The sequence below is a fragment of the Protobothrops mucrosquamatus genome, unplaced genomic scaffold (genome assembly GCF_001527695.2).
Source record: "Protobothrops mucrosquamatus isolate PMUCROS unplaced genomic scaffold, P.Mucros_1.0 scaffold_101, whole genome shotgun sequence".
NCBI lineage: Eukaryota > Metazoa > Chordata > Lepidosauria > Squamata > Viperidae > Protobothrops > Protobothrops mucrosquamatus.
This window is the reverse complement of record NW_015386177.1, coordinates 216,011-226,795: the sequence shown is the minus strand read 5'-3', so window position 1 is coordinate 226,795 and position 10,785 is coordinate 216,011. Positions and strand designations below refer to the sequence as shown.

At 44.9% G+C, this 10,785-nt stretch overlaps 1 protein-coding gene across 1 annotated transcript; it reads right to left on the bottom strand.

The window, feature by feature from the left end:
* Positions 1 to 7,636: 7,636 nt before the first annotated feature.
* On the bottom strand, positions 7,637 to 10,690 carry MANSC1 (MANSC domain containing 1). Its single transcript, XM_015815451.1, has 3 exons — positions 10,684 to 10,690; positions 10,089 to 10,151; positions 7,637 to 9,126 (listed from the first exon to the last, which is right to left on the bottom strand). The coding sequence occupies exons 1-3, from the start codon at positions 10,688 to 10,690 to the stop codon at positions 8,306 to 8,308; spliced, it is 891 nt and encodes a 296-aa protein (XP_015670937.1). The 3' UTR covers positions 7,637 to 8,305.
* Between the last annotated feature and the right edge of the window lie 95 nt (positions 10,691 to 10,785).

The window sequence follows — 10,785 nt, the reverse complement described above, 5'->3', positions numbered from 1 at the left end:
TGGCCCTGTCTACAAAATCCCAGACATGAGATGGGTCACATTGTAGGGGAGATGGGATGGATGGATGGATGGATGGAAGGAAGGGTAGATAGATAGATAGATAGATAGATAGATAGATAGATAGATAGATAGATAGATAGATAGATAGATAGATAGATAGATAGATAGATAGATAGATAGACAGACAGACAGACAGAGACAGACAGACAGACAGACAGACAGACAGACATAATGGATGGAAGGATAGATTAGGATGGAAAGATAGATTAGGATGGATGGATGGATGGATGGATGGATCGATCGATAGATCGATAGATAGATAGATAGATAGATAGATAGATAAACAGACAGACAGATAGATAATGGATGGAAGGATAGATTAGATAGGATGGAAGGATGGATGGATGGATGGAAGATAGATAGATACAGGGCTTTTTAAGTCGGCCTTGCGCCGCCTTGGCGCAAGGCCGTGGAAAAAGGCCCGGCCGGCGTGGCCTTTATCGGGGAGGGTGTGGCCTTTATCGGGGAGGGTTTAAAATGAACGTAAGGACAAGAGATTTCCCCGCCAGGATCCCAAACTACTCCCGCACCGGTCCAAACTCAAGGCGGTGGTTTTCTCCAAGAAAAAAAGCCCTGGATAGATAGATAGATACATACATACATACATACATACATACATACATACATACATACATACATACATACATACATAGCATCTCTGAAGAGTTCCACTGAGAAGACACATGCTAGATATTTGGTATCTTTTTCAAAGTGCTGCAGCCCTTAAGCATTTTTTCCTGGTAGGACCAGGCCCTTCTGTAGCTCAGACTGCCAGGACAAGAAATGATGAAACCTGGATAGGGGTTATCTGGTAAGCTAGTTTCCAGAGCTCTTTGTTTTGCTCCTTAGAACAGTTGTAAAAAAAAAAAGTTGGAATGCCTTTAAAATCTCAAAAGACGTTTGCAGAGCACAAACAAGTTCTTGGAACTTGCAGAGTGCAAACACGAAAGCGAAGACCTCCAAAATATCCTCCCAACTCTACGATTCTACGAAACTCCCGATTTAATCTCAATTTATTGGGAGGTTTTTCCTTTCAAACAATGCACTGCTACTCTGTTTTCCAATGCAAGCTTCTTGAAAAAGCAGTTGTGATTTTAGTGCTTGGAAGAAGGGGGGGGGGGACATTTAATTAGCAATTTGTAACATCCTGTAGTGAAAAATCTTTCTGTCTTTCTAGAAACCAGAAGTATGCAAGGATTAAAAAAAAAAAAAGGCAGGAAGGGCTCTGTCACCAGTCATCCAAAGTCCTGCCCCGTTTTTATGTGCATTTCAAAACGAGCATCCCCTGTTAGTGGCAAAAAACATGAGTTTGGATCTACGGGGTTTCATGTTTTATCTGTTTGTATGGGTTTTCTTTGTATGCCACAGAGTCCATTGGAGTTGGGCAGCTAGAAGAAATTTAAATAAAAGTTATAATCCACTGCGTTGAGATGCCTGGAGCATATTCCCAGGAAAGTTGTTATACAGTATGTGCCTTCACAGACTCGCAAACAAACACACCTTGTGTTGAAAAGGAAGAATGGCAAAAAAAAAAAAAGAAACGAGAGACTCTGGGAATTACCTGTCAAGATGTAGTAGATAGGATTCTGGCTTTCTTGCAGTTAATGAACCAGTTAACATCCACAGTGCAATAAATCTCTCTGGCCTCTTCTTAATTGCCCCTGTAATGAATGCCAACTTGGCTCTTTTGTGATGAAATTGGTTTTTGTAATTCCTTTTCTCAAATCTCAGCACCTCCAGAGGAGAGATCAGCTGCAGAAGTGTTCCCCTGTGCTGTAAGAGGATCCATTCAAATTGTGAACGGTTCTTAAGACTTCTGATTTCCAGGGCTGTGGAGTCGGAGTTGGAGTCAAGGAGTCGGAATCGGAGGAAATTTTGGGTACCTGGAGTCGGGGTCGGCAAACAATGCACCGACTCCGACTCCTACTAAATTTAGATTGGAATTAAAAAAAAAGCAAGTTTAAATGTCCCAATTCACTAAAAGTTATAATGAATGACTTCTCTACTGTAAGAATAAAGACCAATGCATGCAGTGCCTCATGTAACCGCAAAACGAACACGTTAAGTGACCGTGAAGAAGCATGCTTTTCATGTGCTTCACTATATGGCACGCAACGCACAATTAGGAGCGGCAATACTTAATACTTTCCATATAATTAATAAAACTTTGTTGTTTTCATTGTGTTTGTCTTTTGCTTAAACTGTTCAATACAGTAGACCAGTGGTTCTCAACCTGTGGGTCGGGACCCCATTTGGGGTCGATCGACCATTTCACAGGGGTCGCCAAGCAAGGCTGTCCGCCATTTTTTTTGTCCGCCATTTTTTTTGTCCGCCATTTTTTCCCCCTTTTCCGGCGGGTGCCTTACCTCCCTTGGGCTGGGCCAGCTGGTGGTCGGCCTGCTCCGTCTCTGCCGCTTGCCAGCTATGCCTTGGCCAGCGTAGGGGGCGGAACCACGCATGCGCGGCGCTCCCGGGCAGGGAAAGTCCTCGACTTACGACCGGTTGGGTAGTCCTCGACTTACAACCAATTTAGTCCTCGACTTACGACCGGTTTAGTCCTCGACTTACAACCGGTTGGGGTCGCGGCATTAAAAAGGTTGAGAACCACTGCAGTAGACTGTTGGCATCCCAGCCAGTAGTCCTGTGGTAATGACATGTATGTTGCCTTTCTTTCCTTCAAGGAATGTATAAAATACATTCGCATATTAATACAGAGGAGTCGGAAGTACAAAAAACTGAGGAGTCGGAGTTGGAACATTTATCTACCGACTCCACAGCCCTGCTTATTTCCATCACTTTCTCCTCTCATCTCATCTGGATGTGAAATTGTGTGTGTGTGCAGACACAGATTTTGGCACCGTCTGTAAGTTAGCCCGTTTGAGGTACATTGGGTCAAAAATGGTTGCCTTGTGATGCACTGTCTCACTCAGTCAAAGGTTACAGACACAGAGATGCAAGTGTTTTAGTAGTACACAGCTAACCCTCAACTTACAACAGTCCCTTTAGTGACCATTCAAAGTTACAACAGCCCTGAAAGAAGCGACATGGCCGTTTTTCACACTTACGGCCATTGCAGCCTCCCCAGGGTCACGTGATCAAAATTCAGGCGCCGGGCAGCGGGCTCCTATTTATGACGGTTGGCAGTGTCCCCCGGGGTCCCGTCATCATTTTTTTGCGACCCTATAAGAAGCAAAATCAAAGGGGAAGCCTGGATTCACTTAACAACCGTGTCACTAACTTAAAAGCTACAAGTGGTTCACTTCACAACTGTGGCAAGAAAAGTCGTAAAGTGGGGCAAAACTCACTTAACAACTGTCTCGCTTAGCAGTGGAAATTCTGGGCTCAGTGGTGATCGTACCTTGAGGATTGAGCGATGTGGCTTCTCACGTATAACCTATAAGCTGGAATTCCCCAAAGGCCCTCAAGCATTCAGCGCCCCTTGCTTGCTTTTTCTATCACAACGTTGATCTTCCTGTGTGTGGCAACCACACCGTTGTTATCTCTGCTCTTTCAACACAGGCCTTAGGAAAGGCCCCTGCTCTCCCCTCACCTCCCCCCCCCAGGATTTCAACAGAGAAGGCAAACAGAGGTTCACTCGGCCACCTTCCAGGTGTTTTTTTTTCTTCTTCTTCCTCCCGATGATGCCCGGCAGATCCTGGCCTGTTCCCCTTTGGGCAGAGTCTGAAGCTTCCTGCAATCCGGCATTCTGAGTCCTTGCAGCGACAGGACCTTTTCTTTCTTCCAAGCCCTCACTGACCAGCCCAGGGGCAGCTTTTGCCACCACTGCCGTCCTGCCAGCCCACGGAAGGCGCTCAGGTGTGCCGCACGGATCCTGCGCCTTGAAAAGGGAGCGGCGCTTCGGTTGCAATTGTGATCACCGGCTCGAATTTTTTTTACCCTCACCCCAACAGATACAGGTAGCCCTTGACTTACAACCCTTCTTTTAGTGACCGTTCCGAGTTACAACGGCACTGAAAAAAGTGACCCGTGAGCATTTTTCACACGACCGTTGCAGCATCCCCACGACCACGGGATTTACCTTCGGGGGCTTGACCACCGACTCACATTTATGACGGTTGCAGCGTCCCGGGGTCTTGTGATCCCCTTTCGCGACCTTCTGACAAGCAAAGTCAGTGGGGGAGCTGGGTTCACCAAACAAGTGCAGTGGTTTACTTAACAGCTGTGGCAACGGAGGTCGTAAAATGGGCCAAAACTCACTTAACGACTGGCTCACTTAGCAACGGGAATTTGGGACTCCATTCTGCCTATACATCGAGGACTACTTGTCTGTCCGTCCGGGATAATTTGCTGAGTTGTTTGTTCACATCTTCCCACCCCCCGCTGTGTAAGAATTGTGCTTGTGGGGTTTGCGTGTCTACCTTCCACTCCTGGCAACTCCACGGACGAGTCCCTGCAGTTTTCCTGGCTGTGTTTTTGGAAGTGGATTATGGTTGCCTTCCTTCCCCAGGGCTGAGACGGAGCGACTGTCTGAGACGAATGAAGGCTCCCAGTTTCCTGGTGTCTAGCCTGCTGCCTTAACCACTGCCCCAAACTGGTTCTCTCATCAGGATGATATTTTCCCATTAACCCTAAATACATCTCTGCTCCTATTCACCGTGCTGCAGAAGAGTATGTCTCAACCTTGACGGCTTTGAGATGGGTGGACTTCAACTCCCAGAATGCCCCAGCCAGGATGAGAAAGCTGTCAAGGTTGAGAAAACTGCTCTGGGGTACCCATATCCAATGATAAAGATCGCTCCTTACAGCTACTGTACCAGCCAAAATAGGAGTCCGTCGCCGTGAATTAACTGGAACTAAACTTTCAGACTACACTCACGTAGGAAGCGATAGATTAGATTAGATAATGATAGACAGATGATAGATAGATATAGCCAAATAATGATATAGATGATAGAAATAGATGATATAGCAGTAGCATAGATAGATAGATGATAGACAGATGGTAGATAGATAATGATAGACAGATGGTAGGTAGGTAGGTAGGTCTATAGATAGATAGATAGATAGATAGATAGATAGATAGATAGATAGATAGATAGATAGATAGATAGATAGATAGATAGATAGATAGATACTGATAGATAGGTGCCGTGTCTGAAGAGGTCCACTGAGGACACATTCTAGATCACGGGTGTCAAACTCACCACATCACGTGACGTGTTGTGATGTATCACGACCCTCTGCATTAATAATAATAATAATAATAATAATAATGATAAAGTTGGAAGGGACCTTGGAGGTCATCTAGTCCAACCCCCTGCTCAGGAAGGAAACCCTATACCATTTTGGACAAATGGCTGTCCATTTTTTTCTTAAAAACTTCCAGTGTTGGAGCATTCACCGCTTCTGGAGGCAGGTGGTTCCACTGGTTAATTGTTCTAACTGTCAGGAAGTTTCTCCTTAGTTCTAGATATTTGGTATCTTTTCAAAGGGCTGTAGCCCTGAAGCGTTTTTTCCCTGGTAGGACCAGGCCCTCCTGTAACGTGTTGGCTAGAGACTGATGGTCAAGAACCAACTGGATATTCCAAGCTGTGGCACAGCTGCAGAAGTGCAGGTGGCCAACTCTTGTTTTTTTCTGTGTGTTGTTGCTGCTGAGTCTCCCCGGGAAAAGAACCAAGGGAAGAAGGGATAAAGGCGACAGTCACAAGCCCCCCCCCCCTTGCAAGGGGCTGAAGTCTAGAATAGCCGCGTCTTTTTAATCTTTGCTGCCCTCTACCGTTCATTTTATCGTATTTATTTAGTAAGCAAATTTATCATCATCATTTTAGCCACCCCATCGCATGGTGCTTGAGTCTCGAACCTGGGCTGTCAGCTTTCCAGCTGACAAGCTCAACATCTTTAACCGCTGAGCCATCGTGCCCCGCTCCTTTAGGTTAAACGCAGCCGGCTGAAAATCCAAGTGACAATGAGTTCTAGTCCCACCTTAGGCACAAAAGAACCGGAAGATGCTTTGTAACCTTTTCCAAACAGCATACTTCGTATCTAAAATTTGAGTTAGAGGATACCTCCTGGAAAGCAGCACTCCAAAGGATTGAAAAGATCCGCTTCAAACCGATCACGAAATACAGTACAACGTATTAAAAAATAAATGATTGTCCGAACACAGCTTGGATTTATTTTAAACCTTTTAAATCAATTCAAACTTTATTATTGCTTAAATAATTGACAGGAGAATCCCTTCCAAGGGGAAAAACTTTTTTTAAGTTAAAAAAATTTGCATCTGAGCTGCAAGAATCTGGGTAAACACTAGGGAGCAGCAAGGAAATAGAACTCTCCTTCTGTCGCCATCTAGTGGCTATTCCTGAGCTTTGCATCTGCATACAGGCATCCTTGACTTCCGCCACAATTGGAGCCAGAATTTCCATGGCTCAGCAAGGCAGTTGTTAAGTGAGTCACACCCATTTTTATCTTTTTTTGCCATAGTGGTTAAATGAATCACACGATTGTTGAGTAAATCCAGCTCCCCCCACCGACTTTGCTTGTTGGAAGCTGGCTGGGAAAGCTGGGAAAAAATGGGGACGCTGCCGGCCACGCAAAGACCGGTTGTCGCTTTTTTCAGTGCCGTTGTGATTTTTTTTTTAAATGGGTTGCTAAACAATGTCTGTAAGCTGAGGACTGCCTGTACGGTTAGCACTAACATAAGCCGATTTCTTCTTCCATATAAAGGAAAATGAGATTGTTAAAAACTGACAGCTTCACATATTAGCTGGCCCAAGAAAAAGAAGACAATTTCGCCCGACTGCCTGCGCCTGGACCACTTCTACACCAGAAACCGAATAAAAGGTCCTTTTTTTTTTTTATCTCAGCTGTGTTTCTAAATGGAATCCAGTGTGGTATGGCATCCCAGCTCAACGCAAAACCATCCCAGCAATGACCTTGCAGGACAGGGGGTGGACAATGCTGGTTCAGGAATTCTGGGAGTTGAAGTCCACAGGTTGTAAAGAGGCCGTGGTGGCCCACCCTCCAGAAGGGGGGCCACGGATGCAGCTGCTGAACTCCTTCCCTCTCTCTTTAAGGAGCTGAAGACAAAAGGCATCTCCAGCTGAAGTGCTGAGGTCAGGAGATACTGGGACTGAATGCCACCCAATCGCAGAGCAACTTCAGCATTAAGAACAGAAGATCTGATTTTTTTGCCGTTCTTTGGGTTACGCTGTAGCCGACTTTTAACATTCAAAAAATTAAATCAGCTCGGAAGAGAAGGCAGAGCCAATTCTGGAGCAAAAAGCTGTTTCCCCCCCCCCCCCAGGTCCAAATTTTACACTTACTAGTTTTGTTAAGTGGTGTAAACAACCTATAGATTAGAGAGACAGCTTAGAGCAGGGGTAGGCAACCTTGGCTCTTTTATGACTCGTGGACTTCAACTCCCAGAATTCCTGAGCCAGCCACGCTGAAGGGAAAAGGAGAGGTTTCCAAGCTGAGCCATGCCGGCTCAGGAATTCTGGGAGTTGAAGTCCACCAGTCATAAAAGAGCCAAGGTTGCCTACCCCTGGCCTAGAGGACGGTCTGTGTCAGCCATTAAGGAAACCCCAGGTCAGAAAATCAGAACAAGATAAGAAAGAAACTGAAGATTCCCCCACCTTAATTCTCTTGTGTACAAATAGCAAGAGGAGAGAGAGACTCCTGTCAGCCTACCAAGATTCTGTTGTTATACCCTTTAAGGTAGTTAATTGTTGTGTGTTTCCTAACCTGGCCAATTTGAAGGGTGGCCCAAATGAACCGTTGCCTATGCGTTGTTTGCTCTACGTGATTTTTGCACACAGCCTGGCACTGCACTCCAGGACCCAAATCAATGTTTTGCCTTTTAAAACTAAAACAATTCTCCTCCTTGGCAGATATTTTTCAGGCCAGGCCTGTAACAGACGAAAGGATGAAAGAAACTTGATCGACTCTGGAAAGAAGTGGTAGCCGAAGTGCTCTGATGGACGCTTATTGGCCCCGTGGTGCCCAAAAGTGAATTAAGGATGTACGCCTCAAATGAACAGGGTTGCGCTCCTACACTTTCTACAGACTTTCTGAGTTGGGAAGGAGCAATAGGCCATCACTAGGCGAGGTCTACCATATAGGCATCATCAACGAGGAAGGAGATCGTAAGAGAAAGCAAAATATTACAAAATCAACGTAACGTTGTGATTTGGGTGGGCAGAACAGCATTAGGCCAAACTCACTCCATCTTCTTTTTCCCGAAGGCCACACGCGGACCACTGAGGTGTCTCCCCTCTTACGCTCACATATTGGTGTACATGTCATTGATCAAGTAGTCCAGCCTGGTGTAGCGCTGTGGCTGGCGTGAGCGGAAGAGTTTCCCCCCTATCAGCACCACTGCTAAGAAAAAAAACAGCACCTCGAAAAACAAGGCAGCAAAGAGGAAGCTTTGGTGACTCAGCAGAGAGAAATCGTTTCTGGCTGGGCTGCCGTCAGGGCCGAAGCCTTCCAGACTAAGTTGCCCATCACTAAGATGGGAATTGGGAAGGGAAGCAGATGGACCACTAGGGAGAGTGGCTGACAATGAGCTGAAATGGGGAGGGCCGGTTTTGGAAAGAAGCGCCTTTGCGGTTTTGGGACGAGCGCCTTTGCGTGGCTGAAGAGTGGCCGCCTCTGTCTTTCCGGCATAAGGGGCAGAAGTGGGGACGCGGCTAGCAGAACTGTGAAGGGCTGCAGCACCAACAGCCCTGCCGGTCGAAGAGTCCAGGGTGGCAAAGGGCAGTTTAACAGCAGGAGATTGTTGGGTGGTGCTGGCAGGACGGCTGTTTTCAGGCAGCAGTGACGAAGCAAAGGTCTCCCCAGTGCTTGTCCTTCCAGCCTTGGGACGCTGGGAGGGCCCGTCCGCTTCCTCCATGGGATGCTGTGCAGGGCCAAAGAGCTCCTCTTTCTGAGAGGTCCTGGGCAAAAGGTCCGGTCCGGCCAGTGGCCTTGGAGGACCAAACCCAGCTGCTTGTGGGGACGCCGGACTTCCGTTCACCGAAGAATGAGAGAGTCTGTTTAAGGACGGAGCTGGTTTGGGCATCTCTTTGCCTAAAAAAAATGAAACGGAAGAGAGATTATTCTCTATGCCTCAGAAAAAAAACCCCTCAAGACGCATCAAGAAGTCATCACGAATGGGCCTTAAATCATTACAAGAATTTCTTAGAGGGTGCTGGAGGTGTGGTCATCCGGATGCAACTTTTTTCATATGTGGTGGACTTGTAAGGTCATTAAGGCTTTTTGGATACAACTATGGTGGAACTTACAGCAGATTTTTTAAAAAAGGATTATTTTTCTTCCACAGTTGTTTCTTTTAGGTATTGTGCAAGATTTAGATACAAAAGAAATAAATTTGATGCTTTATTGTTTATCTGCTGCCAGATTGCTAATAGCCCAAAATTGGAAGAGCCCAATTCTGCCTACGATGGGAGACTGGAGATTGAAAGTTTCGTATCTTGCTGAAATGGCAAAGATTTCGGTTTACTTGAAGAACCATTCGAATGAACAATTTTTATCAATATGGAGAAGATGGATTGTTTATATTCAAAAGAAACATAGAGTGGTAGAATACAACTTAGGTTTTTAGATTTTTTTAAGTTTGTTTATTTCTATCCTTTCTGATAGATTAAGATATTTTGTGGAGTTAGAGATATTAGTATTTGTTTACTTTTATATGAATATTATCCTGGGATTAGGTTTGGGAAGTCGGGGGGGGGGGGTTTGATTGTTTATTGTGATTACTTATGATTGTTTTTTTATGATGGAAAAATAAATAAAAATTTTTGGGAAAAAAAAAAAAGAATTTCTTAGAGGGGAAAAACAGAGCCTCGCTCCATTTCTTCATATGAAAGCTCAAAAAATGAATCTGAAAGCGATTTATCTGGACAGCCGTTTCTCCCAGAAATCTGAGGGCTGCAGATTTTGGCAGGTGAGTTGGAAATGTTTGAAACCATAAAAATCTCACGGAATTTTTCTTTTTACAGAATGCTCCTATTGGCTGGTTCGTGGATCGAGGATTACAAAAGACTCGAGAGTCACCCATTTGCCGAAACTATTGCCGTCGTAATCATTTGGAAGATTCTGGTAGTCAGAATCCCGGCACGCCAGTCCTGGTGAAAGGAACCCTCCACTCAAAATTTAATTTAGCGCTAATACGTGCTTAACGATCATCAATCAATTTAAGAAAGAATTGTGATAAAGATGAGATTTCTTCATAGTTTATATTCTATTAAAAAAAATCTATCCAGAGACTCTTTTCAATGTCATTGTGCTTTTAAGTATCTGGCTTGCTTTGCAAAAAAAGAACATATTGTATTTGTGGATAAAAACTAAACATCGCCATCAAGTAAGAATGCCACTGGCTTAAAAATAGTCACTTATTCATTACACTGTGTGATGGAATGTAGTCCAGAGTCACAAGATGGGGGGGGGGCTCTTTTCCTCCTGCCATTAGGGATTACATTCCACCACACATTGATATATAATTAGCAAACGAATAGAATAATAACTCTGAAAAAAACCCCACCTGATTATTTCCCCATGAGATCACCAGAAATCACTACAGGATCGATTTTGGGAAAAACTATTTTTCTGGCGTGTGAGAGAAAAGGATTCGGTTTCTTTAATAACAACATTTGCTACTTTCCATTTTTGAAGGGACGCCTGCCAAGTTTCACTTACGAAATCTTTTCAAGCTGGCTACGCTGAAAGCTGCTTGGAGAATATAATGACAAATGACTACAC

Bases quoted from the DNA above. Each gene is read 5' to 3' on its own strand.
- MANSC1 (XM_015815451.1), bottom strand. The intron at 9,127-10,088 runs GCAAATGGGTGA...TCTGAGGCATAG, and splicing joins TTACGACGGCAATAGTTTCG to AGAATAATCTCTCTTCCGTT.